Source organism: Triticum dicoccoides, chromosome 4B (genome assembly GCF_002162155.2).
Source record: "Triticum dicoccoides isolate Atlit2015 ecotype Zavitan chromosome 4B, WEW_v2.0, whole genome shotgun sequence".
NCBI lineage: Eukaryota > Viridiplantae > Streptophyta > Magnoliopsida > Poales > Poaceae > Triticum > Triticum dicoccoides.
In genome coordinates this window covers 1,820,740-1,840,041 of record NC_041387.1, presented here as the reverse complement: position 1 = coordinate 1,840,041, position 19,302 = coordinate 1,820,740, and the positions used below count along the sequence as shown (strand labels likewise).

At 42.4% G+C, this 19,302-nt stretch overlaps 1 protein-coding gene across 2 annotated transcripts; it reads left to right on the top strand.

Annotated features, from left to right (window-relative positions):
* Positions 1-13,144: 13,144 nt before the first annotated feature.
* Positions 13,145-17,807, top strand: LOC119294466 (short-chain dehydrogenase TIC 32, chloroplastic-like). Of its 2 annotated transcripts, XM_037572651.1 has the most exons (8): positions 13,148-13,370; positions 13,452-13,683; positions 15,519-15,598; positions 15,780-15,933; positions 16,034-16,112; positions 16,550-16,634; positions 16,954-17,000; positions 17,338-17,807. In XM_037572651.1, exons 1-8 carry the CDS (start codon positions 13,259-13,261, stop codon positions 17,494-17,496), a joined length of 948 nt encoding a protein of 315 aa, XP_037428548.1. In that variant the 5' UTR covers positions 13,148-13,258; the 3' UTR covers positions 17,497-17,807. The 2 variants fall into 2 exon arrangements, with proteins under 2 accessions (XP_037428547.1, XP_037428548.1); XM_037572650.1 differs by having other exon boundaries at positions 13,145-13,683.
* The last annotated feature ends 1,495 nt before the right edge of the window (positions 17,808-19,302 follow it).

Below are 19,302 nucleotides of genomic sequence, written 5' to 3'. Positions count from 1 at the left end.
ATAATAACTTTATTATTGCCTCTAGGGCATTTTTCCTTCAGTCTCCCACTTGCACTAGAGTCAATAATCTAGATTACATAGTAATGATTCTGACACCCATGGAGTCTTGGTGCTGATCATGTTTTGCTCGTGAGAGAGGCTTAGTCAATGGGTCTGCAACATTCAGATCCGTATGTATCTTGCAAATCTCTATGTCTCCCACTTGGACTTGGTCCCGAATGGAATTGAAGCGTCTCTTGATGTGCTTGGTCCTCTTGTGAAATCTGGATTCCTTTGCCAAGGCAATTGCACCAGTATTGTCACAGAAGATCTTCATTGGTCCCGATGCACTAGATATGACACCTAGATCAGAAATGAACTCCTTCATCCAGACTCCTTCATTCGCTGCTTCAGAAGCAGCTATGTACTCCGCTTCACATGTAGATCCCGCCACGACACTTTGTTTAAAACTACACCAACTTACAGCTCCACCGTTTAATAAAAACACGTATCCGGTTTGCGATTTAGAATCGTCCGGATCAGTGTCAAAGCTTGCATCGACGTAACCATTTACGACTAGCTCTTTGTCACCTCCATATACGAGAAACATATCCTTAGTCCTTTTCAGGTATTTCAGGATGTTCTTGACCGCTGTCCAGTGATCCACTCCTGGATTACTTTGGTACCTTCCTGCCAAGCTTATTGCTAAGCATATGTCAGGTCTGGTACACAACATTGCAAAGATGATAGAGCCTATGGCTGAAGCATAGGGAACATTTTTCATTTTCTCTCTATCTTCTGCTGTGGTCGGGCATTGAGTTTGACTCAACTTCACACCTTGTAGCACAGGCAAGAATCCTTTCTTTGCCTAATCCATTTTGAACTTTTTCAAAATTTTGTCAAGGTATGTGCTTTGTGAAAGTCCTATTAAGCATCTTGATCTATCTCTATAGATCTTGATGCCCAATATGTAAGCAGCTTCACCGAGGTCTTTCATTGAAAAACTTTTATTCAAGTATCCCTTTATGCTATCCAGAAATTCTATATCATTTCCAATTAATAATATGTCATCTACATATAAAACTAGAAAATGCTACAGAGCTCCCACTCACTTTCTTGTAAATACAGGCTTCTCCAAAAGTCTGTATAAAACCATATGCTTTGATCACACTATCAAAGCGTTTATTCCAACTCTGAGCTGCTTGCACCAGTCCATAAATGGAACGCTGGAGCTTGCATACTTTGTTAGCACCTTTTGGATCAACAAAACCTTCCGGCTGCATCATATACAACTCTTCTTCTAGAAATCCATTCAAGAATGCAGTCTTGACATCCATTTGCCAAATTTCATAATCATGAAATGCAGCAATAGCTAACATGATTCGGACAGACTTAAGCATCACTACGGGTGAGAAAGTCTCATCGTAGTCAACCCCTTGAACTTGTCGAAAACCTTTCGCAACAAGTCGAGCTTTATAGACAGTTACATTACCATCAGCGTCAGTCTTCTTCTTAAAGATCCATTTATTCTCAATGGCTTGCCGATCATTGGGCAAGTCAACCAAAGTCCATACTTTGTTTTCATACATGGATCCCATCTCAGATTTCATGGCCTCTAGCCATTTTGCGGAATCTGGGCTCATCATCGCTTCCTCATAGTTCGTAGGTTCATCATGGTCAAGTAACATGACTCCCAGAATAGGATTATCGTACCACTCTGGTGCGGATCTTACTCTGGTAGACCTACGAGGTTCAGCAGAAACTTGATCTGAAGTTTCATGATCAATATCATTAGCTTCCTCACTAATTGGTGTAGTCGTCACAGGAACCGGTTCTCGTGATGAACTACTTTCCAATAAGGGAGTAGATACAGTTATATCATCAAGTTCTACTTTCCTCCCACTCACTTCTTTCGAGAGAAACTCCTTCTCTCGAAAGGATCCATTCTTAGCAACGAATGTCTTGCCTTCGGATCTGTGATAGAAGGTGTATCCAACAGTCTCTTTTGGATATCCTATGAAGACACATTTCTCCGATTTGGGTTCGAGCTTATCTGGTTGAAGTCTCTTCACATAAGCATCGCAGCCCCAAATTTTAAGAAACGACAACTTTGGTTTCTTGCCAAACCACAGTTTATAAGGCGTCGTCTCAACGGATTTTGATGGTGCCCTATTTAACGTGAATGCGGCTGTCTCTAAAGCATAACCCCAAAACGATAGCGGTAAATCGGTAAGAGACATCATAGATCGCACCATATCAAGTAAAGTACGATTACGACGTTCGAACACACCATTTCATTGTGGTGTTCCGGGTGGCGTGAGTTGCGAAACTATTCCGCATTGTTTCAAATGTAAACCAAACTCGTAACTCAAATATTCTCCTCCACGATCAGATCGTAGAAACTTTATTTTCTTTCTACGATGATTTTCCACTTCACTCTGAAATTCTTTGAACTTTTCAAATGTTTCAGAATTGTGCTTCATTAAGTAGATATACCCATATCTGCTCAAATCATCTGTGAAGGTGAGAAAATAACGATATCCGCCACGAGCCTCAACATTCATCGGACCACATACATCTGTATGTATGATTTCCAACAAATCTGTTGCTCTCTCCATAGTTCCGGAGAACGGTGTTTTAGTCATCTTGCCCATGAGGCACGGTTCGCACATATCAAGTGATTCATAATCAAGTGATTCCAGAAGTCCATCAGTATGGAGTTTCTTCATGCGTTTTACACCAATATGACCTAAACGGCAGTGCCACAAATAAGTTGCACTATCATTATCAACTCTGCATCTTTTGGCTTCAACATTATGAATATGTGTATCACTACTATCGAGATTCAATAAAAATAGACCACTCTTCAAGGGTGCATGACCATAAAAGATATTATTCATATAAATAGAACAACAATTATTCTCTGATTTAAATGAATAACCGTCTCGCATTAAACAAGATCCAGATATAATGTTCATGCTCAACGCTGGCACCAAATAACAATTATTCAGGTCTAAAACTAATCCCGAAGGTAGATGTAGAGGTAGCGTGCCGACCGCGATCACATCGACTTTGGAACTGTTTCCCACGCGCATCGTCACCTCGTCCTTGGCCAGTGCTCGCTTATTTCGTAGTCCCTGTTTCGAGTTGCAAATATTAGCAACAGAACCAGTATCAAATACCCAGGTGCTACTACGAGCTCTAGTTAGGTACACATCAATAACATGTATATCACATATACCTTTGTTCACTTTGCCATCCTTCTTATCCGCCAAATACTTGGGGCAGTTCCGCTTCCAGTGACCAGTCTGCTTGAAGTAGAAGCACTCAGTTTCAGGCTTAGGTCCAGACTTGGGTTTCTTCTCTTGAGCAGCAACTTGCTTGCCGTTCTTTTTGAAGTTCCCCTTCTTCTTTCCTTTGCCCTTTTTCTTGAAACTAGTGGTCTTGTTGACCATCAACACTTGATGCTCCTTCTTGATTTCTACCTCCGCGGCTTTTAGCATTGCGAAGAGCTCGGGAATAGTCTTGTTCATCCCTTGCATATTATAGTTCATCACAAAGCTCTTGTAGCTTGGTGGCAGTGATTGGAGAATTCTGTCAATGACACTATCATCAGGAGGATTAACTCCCAGTTGAATCAAGTGATTATTATACCCAGACATTCTGAGTATGTGTTCACTGATAGAACTATTCGCCTCCATCTTACAACTATAGAACTTATTGGAGACTTCATATCTCTCAATCCGGGCATTTGCTTGAAATATTAACTTCAACTCTTGGAACATCTCATATGCTCCATGACGTTCAAAACGTCGTTGAAGACCCGGTTCTAAGCCGTAAAGCATGGCACACTGAACTATAGAGTAGTCATCAGCTTTGCTCTGCCAGACGTTCTTAACGTCGTCAGTTGCATCAGCAGCAGGCCTGGCACCCATCGGTGCTTCCAGGACGTAACTTTTCTGTGCAGCAATGAGGATAATCCTCAGGTCACGGACCCAGTCCGTGTAATTGCTACCATCATCTTTCAACTTTGTTTTCTCAAGGAACGCATTAAAATTCAACGGAACAACAGCACGAGCCATCTATCTACAAACAAACATAGACAAGCAAGATACTAACAGGTACTAAGTTCATGATAAATTTAAGTTCAATTAATCATATTACTCTCCCACTTAGACAGACATCTCTCTAGTCATCTAAGTGATCACGTGATCCAAATCAACTAAACCATAACCGATTATCACGTGAGATGGAGTAGTTTTCAATGGTGAACATCACTATGTTGATCATATCTACTATATGATTCACGCTCGACCTTTCGGTCTCCGTGTTCCGAGGCCATATCTGCATATGCTAGGCTCGTCAAGTTTAACCTGAGTATTCTGCGTGTGCAAAACTGGCTTGCACCCATTGTAGATGGACGTAGAGCTTATCACACCCGATCATCACGTGGTGTCTCGGCACGACGAACTTTGGCAACGGTGCATACTCAGGGAGAACACTTCTTGATAATTTTAGTGAGAGATCATCTTAAAATGCTACCGTCAATCAAAGCAAGATAAGATGCATAAAGGATAAACATCACATGCAATCAATATAAGTGATATGATATGACCATCATCATCTTGTGCTTGTGATCTCCATCTCTGAAGCACCATCGTAATCACCATCGTCACTGGCGCGACACCTTGATCTCCATCGTAGCATCATTGTCGTTTACGCCATCTATTGCTTCTACGACTATCGCTGCCGCTTAGTGATAAAGTAAAGCAATTACAGGGCGTTTGCATTTCATACAATAAAGCGACAACCATATGGCTCCTGCCAGTTGCCGATAACTTCGGTTACAAAACATGATCATCTCATACAATAAAATATAGCATCACGTCTTGACCATATCACATCACAACATGCCTGCAAAAACAAGTTAGACGTCCTCTACTTTGTTGTTGCAAATTTTACGTGGCTGCTACGGGCTTAGCAAGAACCGTTCTTACCTACGCATCAAAAACCACAACGATAGTTCGTCAAGTTGGTGCTGTTTTAACCTTCGCAAGGACCGGGCGTAGCCACACTCGATTCAGCTAAAGTGAGAGAGACAGACACCCGCTAGCCACCTTTAAGCACGAGTGCTCGTAACGGTGAAACCAGTCTCGCGTAAGCGTACGCGTAATGTCGGTCCGGGCCGCTTCATCTCACAATACCGCCGAACCAAAGTATGACATGCTGGTAAGCAGTATGACTTGTATCGCCCACAACTCACTTGTGTTCTACTCGTGCATATAACATCAACGCATAAAACCTAGGCTCGGATGCCACTGTTGGGGAACGTAGTAATTACAAAAAATTTCCTACGCACACGCAAGATCATGGTGATGGCATAGCAACAAGAGGGGAGAGTGTTCGTCCACGTACCCTCGTAGACCGTAAGCGGAAGCGTTAGCACAACGCGGTTGATGTAGTCGTACGTCTTCACGATCCGACCGATCCAAGCACTGAACGTACGGAGCCTCCGAGTTCAGCACACGTTCAGCTCGATGACGATCTCCGGCCTTCGATCCAGCCGAGCTCCGGAGATGAGTTCCGTCAGCACGACGGCGTGGTGACGATGATGATGTTCTACCGACGCAGGGCTTCACCTAAACTCCGCGACGATACGACCGAGGTGGAATATGGTGGAAGGGGGCACCGCACACGGCTAAGGAACGATCCGTAGATCAACTTGTGTGTCTATGGGGTGCCCCCCGCCCCCGTATATAAAGGATCCAAGGGGGGAGGAGGCGGCCGGCCTAGAGGGCGCGCCAAGGGGGGAGTCCTACTCCCACCGGGAGTAGGACTCCCCTTTTCCAAGTAGGATTAGGAGAAGGGGGAAAGAGGAGGAAGAGGGGAAGGAAAGGGGGGACGCCGCCCCCCTTTCCTTGTCCTAATCGGACTAGGAGGGGGAGGGACGCGCGGCCCCCTCCTGGCTCCTTCCCTCTTCTCCCGCTTGGCCCATGTAGGCCCATTAACCCCCGGGGGGGTTCCGGTAACCTCCCGGTACTCCGGTAAAATGCCGATTTCACCCGGAACCATTCCGATGTCCAAATATAGGCTTCCAATATATCAATCTTTATGTCTCGACCATTCCGAGACTCCTCGTTATGTCCGTGATCACATCCGGGACTCCGAACAAACTTCGGTACATCAAAACTTATAAAGTCATAATAAAACTGTCATCGTAACGTTAAGCATGCGGACCCTACGGGTTCGAGAACTATGTAGACATGACCTAGAACCATTCTCGGTCAATAACCAATAGCGGGACCTGGATGTCCATATTGGTTCCTACATATTCCACGAAGATCTTTATCGGTCAAACCGCATAACAACATACGTTGTTCCCTTTGTCATCGGTATGTTACTTGCCCGAGATTTGATCGTCGGTATCCAATACCTAGTTCAATCTCGTTACCGGCAAGTCTCTTTACTCGTTCCGTAATACGTCATCTCATAACTAACTCATTAGTTACATGCTTGCAAGGCTTAGGTGATGAGTATTACCGAGAGGGCCCAGAGATACCTCTCCGACAATCGGAGTGACAAATCCTAATCTCGAATTATGCCAACTCAACATGTACCTTCGGAAACACCTGTAGAGCACCTTTATAATCACCCAGTTACGTTGTGACGTTTGGTAGCACACAAAGTGTTCTTCCGGTAAACGGGAATTGCACAATCTCATAGTTGCAGGAACTTTGTATAAGTCATGAAGAAAGCAATAGCAGTATACTAAACGATCAAGTGTTAGGCTAACGGAATGGGTCATGTCAATCACATCATTCTCCTAATGATGTGATCCCACTAATCAAATGACAACACATGTCTATGGTTAGGAAACATAACCATCTTTGATTAATGAGCTAGTCAAGTAGAGGCATACTAGTGACTATAATTTTGTCTATGTATTCACACATGTATCATGTTTCCGGTTAATACAATTCTAGCATAAATAATAAACATTTATCATGATATGAGGAAATAAATAATAACTTTATTATTGCCTCTAGGGCATATTTCCTTCACCGACGACATGAAACAAGCATGACACCGAAAGACTGCTCAAATGGTGGATACGGGGAGGATGCACACAGCTCCTACGTCGGTCGAGGGTACTACAAAATTGAGTAGTGAATTCATGTCATATATTTGTTATGCTTGCAGGTGTACATTATTTATTGTTTGTACTGGTAATACAAGTGAAGTGCTACTGTGCTACAGAAAATTCAGATACATTGCTGAAAATGTAAATGAGTTATCATTGCTAAATATGTAAATCCATTCCAATTCATATGTCCAACGAAACACTAAAATATAACCATTTCATTCCTTTTTGGCGCATCACTAAGTCATCTCCATCACCATGGGTGACAACAACACTACTAGCACGGGCTTCCCGACCAACATGTATGTGCCCATTATCTTCATGTTGGCATGTGCATTTGAATTATATGTAAATATGGTAGATATGTCTCTTTCATGTGAGAAAAAAGAGCAGCTCTTTTCCATGGAGTACAAAATAGGATCGAAATAGTATGGAAATTAGATAATTGCACGTGCCTTGCAACGGGTGTAAATATTTGGTAAACGTTTCCCACTGACCAGCTGGCCAAAACTTCGGCCGGTCGCGTCGCGCGCGTTCTATCCTTGTGGATTATGCGTCTGTCGCGCGTCTTCTGGCACTCACTTTTTTCTTCTCTGCCTTATCTTCTTCCTCCACCACTTGACGAACCTCCTCATTTCCCCTCTTCCTTTCCCCGGGGAGGCACCACCGCCTAGTGAGCTCACGCACTGCCGCGCGCCCCCTCGCGCCCTTTGCGACCTCGTCGCCATGGCCACGCGCGACGGGGTCGAACATCGGATGCACCAACCAGCAAGCGGTGCGACCAGCGACGAGGTACAAGGAGCGGCGGTTCTGCACGTCAGCTACCTCAGGGTCTACAAAACACGACGATACAACGATGCCACGTATGCGCCTCCCCACACCTTCGCTCATGGCAGTGTTGCAACCCTCGGGAACGAGATGCTACAACCGGTCGCTAGATATGCTCCATCTGGTGGCGAGGGATGCTACAACCAACTAACTTTTTGCTGGAACCAACTACTAGAGTTTGTCGTTGTTTTTTTGTCTGTTGGAACCGGCATTTGGTTTTGCTACTATCAGTGACTTCATTTGCTGATGATGGCATCGGCGAGCTTTTTTTGCTGGAACTGTAACTGTTTTTGCTACAACCGGACAACTTTTTTGCTGCAACCAGCAACCAGAGGGATAGTACAGTTATTTGTGAGCTCGCCAAAGGGGGTGCTGCGACCGCCGGCTGTGGCTACTGCCACTGGAGCTGCGACCGTCGTTAAGAGGAGCTTCCACCATGGGTACACACTAATGCATGCATGGAGCCGGTCAGAAATACAGTAAACGACAACGGCGAGGGCAGCGACCGCCAGCAATAGACGAGACGCGCGAAGTGATACTTTGAGGTTGGTCGTCCATGACAGCGCGATGGGGGATGTTTTCCCACAGAAGAAGGTGCAGGAGAGGAGGAGGAAGGAGATCGTGCGGCTGTAAACAAAAAGATCGTACGCTGCTGGTGCGACCAACCGTAAATATTTTATACTAGTATACGTTAGCCCATGATTAGCTTCCATATTAGTGTGATTATCTAAATAGTAGTTTATCAAATCATGCCCGTGATTTGCTCACCTAAATAAGTTGTAAGATTTTATTTGGTAATTTATAAAAGACGGGAGAGAAGGGGAAAGTAGGAGAGATTGCGTGGACATTGCCACACTGCATAGAAGTGTTGGTATGGTCCTTGCAGTATCATATTCAATGGAAATTAGATTAAATTTGCGAGATAGACAACCCCACATTCCGCCAAGTCACAACAACTAACCAGTGCCTTTGGCAACCTTTAGGAGGGGAAATTGGAATTTAGAGTGAGTTGTGGAGAGATTAGACATTGAATGAGTCATTTTAGTTCCAATCCCTTGTTTGGTGTTGAATGGGTATTAATCGTGGGCATTCCGGAGACATGTGTATTCTCTTGTTTGGTTAGTGGGAATTCATGAAGGATTGACCAGAGAATGACAACATAAGTTGTGATCAAACGGTCAAGATGTTCCCTGTAAACTAATTGCCTCCAACTCTCACCCCATTGTCTAAACTCTCACAGGAATGACAGGAATTAGACTCTAAACTCCCATGTCTAAAACCCTCCTAAATTCCTATTTCTTCCACCCCAAACAGGTAGGTTTATATCTTAGATCCCTAAAATTTCCATTCCCTCATCATAATTCTCTCCAACCAAACAAGTTGTGAAGGCCATAATGTTTACATCCATGGGAAGCCATAGCCACTTGCAGCGCCAAGAACTCAAGAAGGGGCCTCCGAAGGAGGTTGAATGGCAACTAGAAAGATGTATGTTGAGTTCGTCATCGAGGATCGACCTCGCCTGGATGCAAGAGATGAAAGGAGAAACCATCATCTGGTAGAGAAAGGCCTGATGCCAAGAGGTGGGCCATAAAACATGCATCAGATCCAAATCGATCTGCTCATGCACCCAGACAAACAGACCTGGAAGAACCAGATCTAATGCATAGCAGAGAATCCACCGAACAAAAGATGAAGATGAAGACCAATCCTGTTAGTAGATCAAGCAGAAGATTCGGCACCAAACCATCAAAGACGAGGAAATGAACGGATTATCTAGTGACATTCCAGGGTACACGTGTAGGGTCTAGGTGTCAAAGCTAAATCTGACGGATCTCTGGTCCTGAGTGGTGATCTTGCCATGATGGTAGCAGGAAGTAGAGAGGCACGGTATTTACCCAAGTTCGGGCCCTCTCGAAAAGATAAAAACCTACATCCTACTTGTATTGTTTTGATTGTAGATGGGGTACAAAGTACATGATGATCTACCTCGAGATCGTATGAATGAATCTAACCTTTTTCTCTTCAGACTAAAACCCCGACTTATATAGGTACCGAGGAGTACTTAGGGTTACACATGGTCGGTAGCATCTAGAGATAAACATGCCAAATATTTGAGTATGTCTTGAAGTAGAGTCAGTCTTTGGAGGATTCCATCTTGAGTGCCCCAAGGGCCATAACTTACGTGGCCCATTCTTCGGTTGTCGGTAGTCCTCGGCCCGGCCCATAAATAATAGGCGATGATCCGTGTTTCCAAATTATGCAAACAGTATTTCCAAATGGGCGTCTAGGGCTCATCTAGATGTGATGTCATCACATGTTATTTTTTTATTTGTGTTTCCTTTTTGTTTGTTGGTCCATCGGCTGAGCTTTGTCTTTCTTCGGCGCTGCTGTACATCGCTTATGATGTGAGCAGGCTGCAGAGCTTTTGCTGCTGAACTTTTTTTTAGCGAGGGTTTACTGCCGTACATCGCTCGCATGAGTAGGCCCCGTGGTCGTTGTCCCTGTAGTACGATTTGTGTTTTTTCTCTTTTTCTGATTTTTCTTTTTCTGTCAGGTTTAGTTTTTCTTCTACTTTTCTGTGTTATAAACATTGTTCTAATATTTTTTGAATATTTTCAAATACACACACAACATTTTTCGTATGTGATGAATATTTTTTTTCAAATACATGCTAAGAAATTTCTTAAAATATGGTGACCATTTTCTCAAAAAAAATTGAAAAGGTATTTAATATCTGATGAAAATTTTATAATATACATTAAGCTTTTCTTCATGTACGGTGAACTTTTTACCAATACACACACACACACACTGAACAATTTTAAAATGCGTGCTAAACATTTTTAAAATAGAACAAAAAGATAGAAGTGAAAAAGGTAAAAAAAAACCAAAAAACTGTTCACGTATTCAAACATGTCTGTGTATTTAAAAATTCATGACTTCAAAAAAATTCTCGAATTCAAAACATGTTACATGTGAATGCAAAAAAATTCACGAATTTGATAAATTTTCACGTATTTGAAAAAAATCATGAATTCAAAAAAATGTATATAAATTCCAAAAAAAATGTTGAATTCAAAATAAATTCATTTATTCAAAAAATGTTCACAAAGTCAACAAATGTTCGGGAACTTGAAATATGTTCATGACAAACTCAAAAAAAGTAAAAGAAAATAAAAAAAAGTGCGAGCAAAGGAGAAACAAAAATTGCTGATTTTTTTGTTTTTCAATCAAATATACATTTTAAGGGTTTTTTTTCACCGAGAGAACCAAAAAACCATACATATGTGTAGTTACGTTTAGAGTCGGAAAGGAACAAACAAAGACATGCAAGTTATTTCATCGAGTAGAAACATAGATATTTAGGTTGAGTAGGCAAAACAAACTTCGGGCCCAGTTGTGAGTCAAGGGTTTACTTGCAACCGGGACAACTATGAAAGAAGCCCTAGTTGCGAGTAGAGGATTGACTTACGACTAGGGCACCTACATCCCTGTGGAAAAAAGCCTAGTTGGGGGTCGACGGTTGGCTTGTAACTGGCGCAATTAAAACCTACTCCCTTCGTCCAAAAATACTTGTCGGAGGAATGGATGTATCTAGACGTATTTTAGTTTTAGATGCATCTATTTATATCAATTTCTGCGACAAGTATTTTTGGACGAAGGGAGTACAAAGGAAGCTCAATTGCGAGTCTAGTGTTGACTTACAATTGGGGCAACTAAGCCTACAAAAAAAAACTGCACTTGCGAGTCGAGGGTTGTCTTGCAACTGCGGCACCTACGCCTACAATAAAGAGCTCCAGTTTGTTAGACGAGGGTTCACCTTCAACTAGGGAAACTATAACCATTACTGCAGGAATGCCTAGCAATGGCGAGCGTAGAAAGCCTAGTAGTGGCGGACAGGCTCTCAGGGACACCGGCCACTGAAGCAATATTTTACACTCAATCATCCCATTGCATTCAAACAAAAAGAACAAAAAGATAGAAGTGAAAATGGTCAAAAAACCAAAAAACTGTTCGTGTATTCAAACGTGTCTGTCTATTCAAAAATTCATGACCTCGAAAAAATTCTTGAATTCAAAACATGTTACATGTGAATGCAAAAAAATTCACGAATTTGATATATTTTCACGTATTTGAAAAAAACATGAATTCAAAAAAAATTATATATTCCAAAAAAATGGTGAATTCAAAATAAATTCATGTATTCAGAAAATGTTCACAAATTCAAGAAATGTTTGGGAACCTAAAATATGTGCACGACAGACTCAAAAAAAAGTATAGAAAAAAATACATTTTGTGGTCACATCAAATACAAATGCTCAGGATTGCAAAAAAGAAAATAAAAAGAGTGCCAGCAAAGGAGAAACAAAAATTGCTGACTTTTTTGTTTTTCAATCAGATATACATTTTAAGGGTTTTTTTTCACAGAGAGAACAAAAAAACCATACATATGTGTATAGAGTCTGAAGGAACAAAAAAAATGCAAGTTATTTCATCGAGTAGACACGTAGACATTTAGGTTGAGTAGGGAAAACAAACTTCGGACAACTACGAAAGAAGCCCTAGTTGCCAGTGGAGGATTGACTTGCGACTGGGGCACCTACATCCCTGTGAAAAAAAGCCTAGTTGGGGGTCGAGGGTTGACTTGTAACTGGCGCAATTAAAACGTACAAAGAAAGCTCAATTGCGAGTCTAGTGTTGACTTACAATTGGGGCAGCTAAGCCTACAAAAAAAATAGCTGCACTTGCGAGTCGAGAGTTGTCTTGTAACTGGGGCAACTAAGCCTATAAAAAAAGCTCCAGTTTGCTATGATGGAATTTCCCTCATCTATACAATTATAAAAAGACCCAAAGGGGCAGATCCAATTAATCCCGGCCATCAAATCATGTCAATCCAACGACCTAGACTATTTCAATGTCGAGCGCTCAACACGTTTAGCGTTCAGTTAATTTAATGCCAAATATAGTGATAATCACATAATAACACGCAAATAATATCCTACTTAATATCCACACGCATTTAATATACTTCCAAATTAACATGCATTGCACGACACATTGACTAGTCAAAGAAAAAGAAAAGAAATAGTAGGATGGAATTTGCGTGGAGATTGGCTGACCAGGGCTGGCGAGTGGGTCCCACCTGCATTGTGTTGTTGTTGCACACAACACTAACTGCGGCGGTGGACTCCTTCCTCCTCTTCTTATTCTTCTCCGCCGCCGGCCGGCCTCCGCCTCCGCCTCCGCCTCTGCGTGCGCGTGAGGTCCATTGATTTGATCCGTTCAGTTCGTGGGAGAAGAGAAGGAAAGATGCTGCCTTGGATCTTCAGCCGCAAGGGCGCCTCGGGCTTCTCCTGGGCCTCCACCGCCGACCACGTCACCGCCGGCATCTCCGCCGCAGGGCTCACCGCAGTAGTCACCGGTACCTACTCCACCCGTCCTTTGCCGCAGCCTGCTCTCTCCCTGATTCCATTTGATTCGATTTCGGTGAATCGGCTGGCAGGGGCGTCGAGCGGGATCGGCGCGGAGACGGCGCGCGTGCTGGCGGCGCGCGGCGCCCACGTCGTCATGGCCGCCAGGAACCTCGCCGCCGCGGAGACCGTGCGGCAGGCCGTCCTCGCCGAGACCCCCGGCGCCAGCCTCGAGCTGATGGAGCTGGACCTCTCCTCGCTGGCCTCCGTCCGCAAGTTCGCCGTCGACTTCGCCGCCACCGGACTCCCGCTCAACATCCTCGTGTAAGCCAGACCCACCTCTCGCTTCTACTCCCAATCATGCGAAGCGCACTTGATACTTGAGGTTCAGTCAGGGGCTGTCAACACCATTCACTGTCAGGTTCAGGTTCAGGTTCAGGTTCAGGTATGCACTTGGCCCCAACGCGATTTGTGAGGACCATCCGTAACCATTCAGGCTCAGTTAGGGGCTGTCGGCCATTAAATTCTCAACATTTGCATCATGAGTTGGCAGCACAACAGCGAGACGGCTTATCAGTTCCGCTGCAACTTGACAGTTTCAGTCAACATTGAGCAGATTTAATTCATTCCTGGGTTTCTTTTCTACTTCAACTTGGACTATAACATGTTAGTTGGAATATAAATGCTGCAACATTGAGTAGATCAGTGTATGAATGTTTTCACAGGGTGGGAGAAATGTATTATGGTTGGTTGGTATCTGTAGCTCATGGACAGCCTTGCAGATTTCCAAATTTTAAGGAGGCTATAGGCATGGGGAATGTCATGGAGGAGTAATTGGCTTACAATTTCACCACCGGCTGGCTTCCTGCTCCGTCTAATCCCCACCAGACACCACTACTTACTACCTTCAATCATACAGTACAGACGAGCTTGGTCATACTGTCAGTTAGAGGTTGTGCTGCTAGATTTAATGCGATTTCACCTATATTCAACCACAAATACGTATCTGCTAGCTGGTACAACTACTGCAACAATGGTGTTATTTTCCAGTTTGGGTGAAAGAAACTCGCTGCTTGTATATGCACATAGCCTCACGACATTTCCATGGCATCACACTGATTTAATTCAGGTTCCAGGACAGCTGCTTGCTTGAAACTTTGAACCATGTTATAGGAACGGTCAGTTTCATTTCATGGATGGGTAATTTGATCTGCAAGGGCTAGCTCTGTAGGAGTTGTGGTGGTCCTATAACTTGAATGGAGCTAGCAGGAGGGGTCCCGACATGAATTAGCGATGTCAGCCAGTAAAGTCAGAGAAACCCCTGCCTCATGAGCAGTCAGCGCAACAGCGAGATGACTTATCAATTTCATAGTTTCAGTCAACATTGAGTGGATTTAATTTCTGAGCTTTGTACTTCAACTTGGACTATATATGACATGTTGATTGGAGTAGCTGCTGCAACTAGTAGTTCAGTGTAGCAAAGTTTCACAGGGTGGGAGAAATGTATTGTGGTCGGTTGGTATGTGTAGCTCATGGACAGCCTTGCAGATTCCCAAATTTTACAGAGCCCATCGGCATGGAGGGGTAATTGGTTTGTAACAGTGCGGCCCGTCCGTTTAGTTATAACAGTGCAAGTGTCCTGGCATAAGTTAGTCATAGTGTTACTGTTAGAGTACGTAATGGATCTAATGGGCCCATTAGTCTTAGGGTTAATTAGAGATAAGGGTCGCTTGCTTAGGGGTCAAGTAAGCCTTGCTTGGGAGTCAAGTAAACCTCTCTATATAAAGAGAGGAGATGTATCAATCTAATCAAGCAAGAATTAAGAAGGAAATCCCTTCCCTCTTGCCTGGCCGTGGGCAAAAGGCCCCCGGCCGGCCCTCTCGCGTTCTCCTTCTAGCAGCGCCATAACAGTTACTCAAGTGTTTTGCGCACATCTGAACGCTTCTTGCACCACATCGTTTGATCCTGGACAGAAGATTATGGTGCTGGTTGTACCTTTCTTCAATAATAATAATCTGACCTGGTGTATATTTTTCAGTAACTGATCTCGTGTATTGAAACTTGGTACATTTCATTCTTGCTGGCTTGCACGTTTGCTGAAGCATACTATAATAGACAATCGTTTTCCCTGATTACATACATGATGCTTTCTCTGGCAGCAACAACGCAGGGGTAATGGCGACTCCTTTCTCCCTCTCAAAGGATGGCATCGAGATGCAGTTCGCAACTAACCATGTCGGTATGATTACAAACAAACTCCCATCTACTACTTGACTAGCTGATGAACCGGTTAACATACCCTGATACAGAAACACTTCATTTAAACAAGTTTCCAGACAGTTGCAAACTTGCAATTTCTACGTCACCTAACCCTCCTAGTTTGTCTCTGTTTCACCCAACACTCGTGTCATAATATTCAGGGCATTTTCTTTTGACACATCTTCTGCTGGAGACAATGAAAAAGACCTCTCATGAATCAAACGTGGAAGGAAGAATTGTTAACGTTTCATCGGAGGGGCACAGGTTTGCATACAAGGAAGGCATCCGTTTTGCCAAGCTGAATGATGAGGAAGAGTATGTAATTTCCGTGCAGTCATTATGTTTTCCCCTGTCATTTTTGCTTTATTTCAAGACAAACGAGGGTCACTTGCTGTTTCAAGCTTGCGTTGTGCAGGTATAGCACCATTGCAGCATATGGGCAGTCAAAGCTTGCCAACATTTTGCACGCTAATGAACTTGCCAGGAGATTTAAGGTATGTCTCGTCCGTTTAGATTGTGTGGTTGTGGCACTGCGCCATGTCTTGGGTTCGTATTATTTCGAGCTTGTTAAGTCCAGCGGGCTCTATGTCCGTGTTTGTTCCAACATGAGTACTTATGCTAGCAAGCACCGTCAGTTGCATTTTTTCTCAGAGTCTGCAGCTAGACTCTAAAATCACACCACTTTCTGAAATAAAAGAAAGCTGAGCGGTTGTTCCACACGATCTTCATGACACGATTTCATTTGTTTCTCTGTTTGTCTGGGTCTGAAATTGTCGGAGAACAGTCTGCATCCAAACCCATTGTCTGAAAGCTGAACTGTTTGCTCTTATTAACTGGTTTTGCCTGTTTTCAGTTCTTTATCAATATGATATATAGATTTGTGTTGAGCCCAAGCACGTCAAATAATGATTCAATATTTTGTGGATAACAGGAAGAGGGTGTTAACATCACTGCAAACTCTCTGCATCCTGGATCTATCATCACGAACCTTCTTCGCCACCACAGCATCATAGATGGTAAACATACTTGGCAGCAGATATCATGCGGCACTCCTCCTTTAATACAAGAAAATCGTCTTGATTCACGCTTCCTCTTGCTTTGAGATTTGAATAGCTCATGGCACCGAAAAAAGAAAAGGAAACGCAGTAGATGGCAAGGGTGAGAGGCAGAAATGGCAGGCATCAGTCAAAACAATGCAAATAACCGCTAGCTGTTAAACTAATAAAACGAATACATTCGCTGTGTTGGTTGAAATCAGACCTGCATGGCCAAGTTCTGCTTTTTGAAATTGTAGCTTGACTGATATCATCATAATATTTTTTTTGTCGTATGCAGTTCTCCACCGGACGCTTGGTAAACTGGTGCTGAAGAACGCCAAACAGGTACACTTTGGCACTATGTTCAGTCTTCTTCACAGGGTGGTGTGTCAATTTTACAGTATTATTACAGAGTCTCCACCATGTTAAAGAAAAGGCAATGAATGTAGAACTCCATGTTATGTTTAGCATGTATGGTCTGCTAGGTGACTAGAGTATTATTGTGTTGGTAGTACAGATCTAGAGATCTCAGTGAGTGAGTGAGTCATTTGTTAACTTGGGCTATGTTGGGAGTCATTTGGCATTGTCCATTGTAGCTTGCCTCCTGGATCTCTTGTTTGACATACTAATAGGATCTCTCGCGGTGATTTGATTTGGTTTGGATTGGTAATTGGAACGACAGGGGGCTGCGACACAGTGCTACGTGGCGCTGCACCCGGACGCGAAGGGGGTGTCGGGAAAATACTGGAGCGACAGCAACCTGTATGAGCCGAGCGAGAAGGCCAAGGACGCAGAGCTGGGAAAGAAGCTGTGGGACTACACCCTCGACCTCGTCGCCTGATGGTCGATAGATGCCGAAGAGATGAGACGAAGGATGGGAGGAACGCAATGTAATCTATGTAATGCACAACAAACACCTGATCGACTGAGACTACTCGTAGAAAAAAAATCTGACTATAAGATGGTACTGGAATTAGTTCAGACCGAAAAAAGCTAGTAATGTTTTTTTACTGCTAAACAAACTTGTGAGATGCTGTAATCATTATATTAAGATACAAATACATTAACTGGACTCTTTGCCTGGTCTCAGAGTACAGCATGTACCCTGATAAGTCCATGGTGCTTGCAAGGTCTGGTTCAGTTGACATCCTCTGTTTTTATCTTCATGTATACTCAATGTGCTCTTTCACCAGAGAACACTAGCAGCTATTGTAAGTTTTTCCAAATTGCTCCGCCAAAGATCAACATGATATAGCCATTGTTTCTTGGAAATGTTACGTGGAAGAATCATTTCTTTCTTTTCTGCTATTTTTGAATTTGTTTTCTAGCATGCATACTTGTAGTCTATGCCACTCAACACAATGACCTTTACCTTCTGAACTCGGGTAAACCGAAGAGACCAAAGGAAAAAAGATTGCACGAAAACCAGATGAATGTTCAGGCAGCCACGCGCTTTCCTCAACTATTTGACTCCACATGTGTTTAACTTCTTGAGCATCCCATAGTTCATGGTATTGAATTTCCTTTACGCCCCAACTTTAGAAACAAAATTGTTTTTTCAATTGATAACTTTTTGAATTGTGTGAAATAGGTTTTTTGAAATAATTGAATCAGTTCTTTGCATCGAGGGAAATCAATTCCGAAATATGTTTTCTCAACTGAGTGAAATATGTTTTCACAACTGAGTAAAATTATTTTCTTCATAGGAGTGAAATATGTTTCTTCAGATGAGTGAAATTGGTTTTTTGAACATAAAGAAAAGAGGTTTTTTTATGATTGAAATCAGCTTTCTGAAATAAGTGAAATACGTTTTTTTTAATTCAGTGAAACCAATGTTTTGAAATAAGTGAAATTGTATTATTTTTTATAAATGAGCAAAATCTGTTTTATGAAGCGAGTGAAATTGTTTTTTCAATTGATAACTTTTCGAATTATGTGAAATAGGTTTTTTGAAATAATTGAAATTAGTTGTTTGCATTGAGTATCAAATGAGCGAACTTAGCTTTTGAAAATTATTAAAACATGTTTTTCTTTCAATTTAAACGACTGAAATCAGTTGCATCAGTGAAATCGGTTGTTTGATGAAATGAGTGAAATCAGTTTTTAAAATGTGTGAAATAAATTTTGAATGAGCCTAAATCCATCTTTTGAAAATGAGTGAAATAAATTTTGACTGAGCCTAAATCCATCTTTTAAAATGTGTGAAATAATATCATTTCATAGTGAAACAATTTTGCGTTCTATGAAAGTCATTTCAAAGATAACTGAAATATATAAAATAAAATTATTTTAAATATATCCATGATTGATCTTGTTCTGAAGATCTTGTCGTCACGATTTCAAATATATAAAATGTTTCAAAAATGGACGTTTCGTTTAACAGATATCAATCATTCAAAATATGGGGATGAAATTAAATACATGTCAATTGTATGGAGAAAGTGAATGCATGCATCGCCGTGTATGTGGTGAGAGAATGCATGCATGCACTGTTCTTTGCACCCCGTCTCTCTCTCCTATGTAAAAGCTGACACTGTCTGACGCAAGTACAAGTATAGCTCTGTTTAATCTGATGTATTTGCATATGAAAAGAAAGTGTATAAAACCTATACGAATCTTGACGAAAGTGGCAAACGGTGGATTGCAC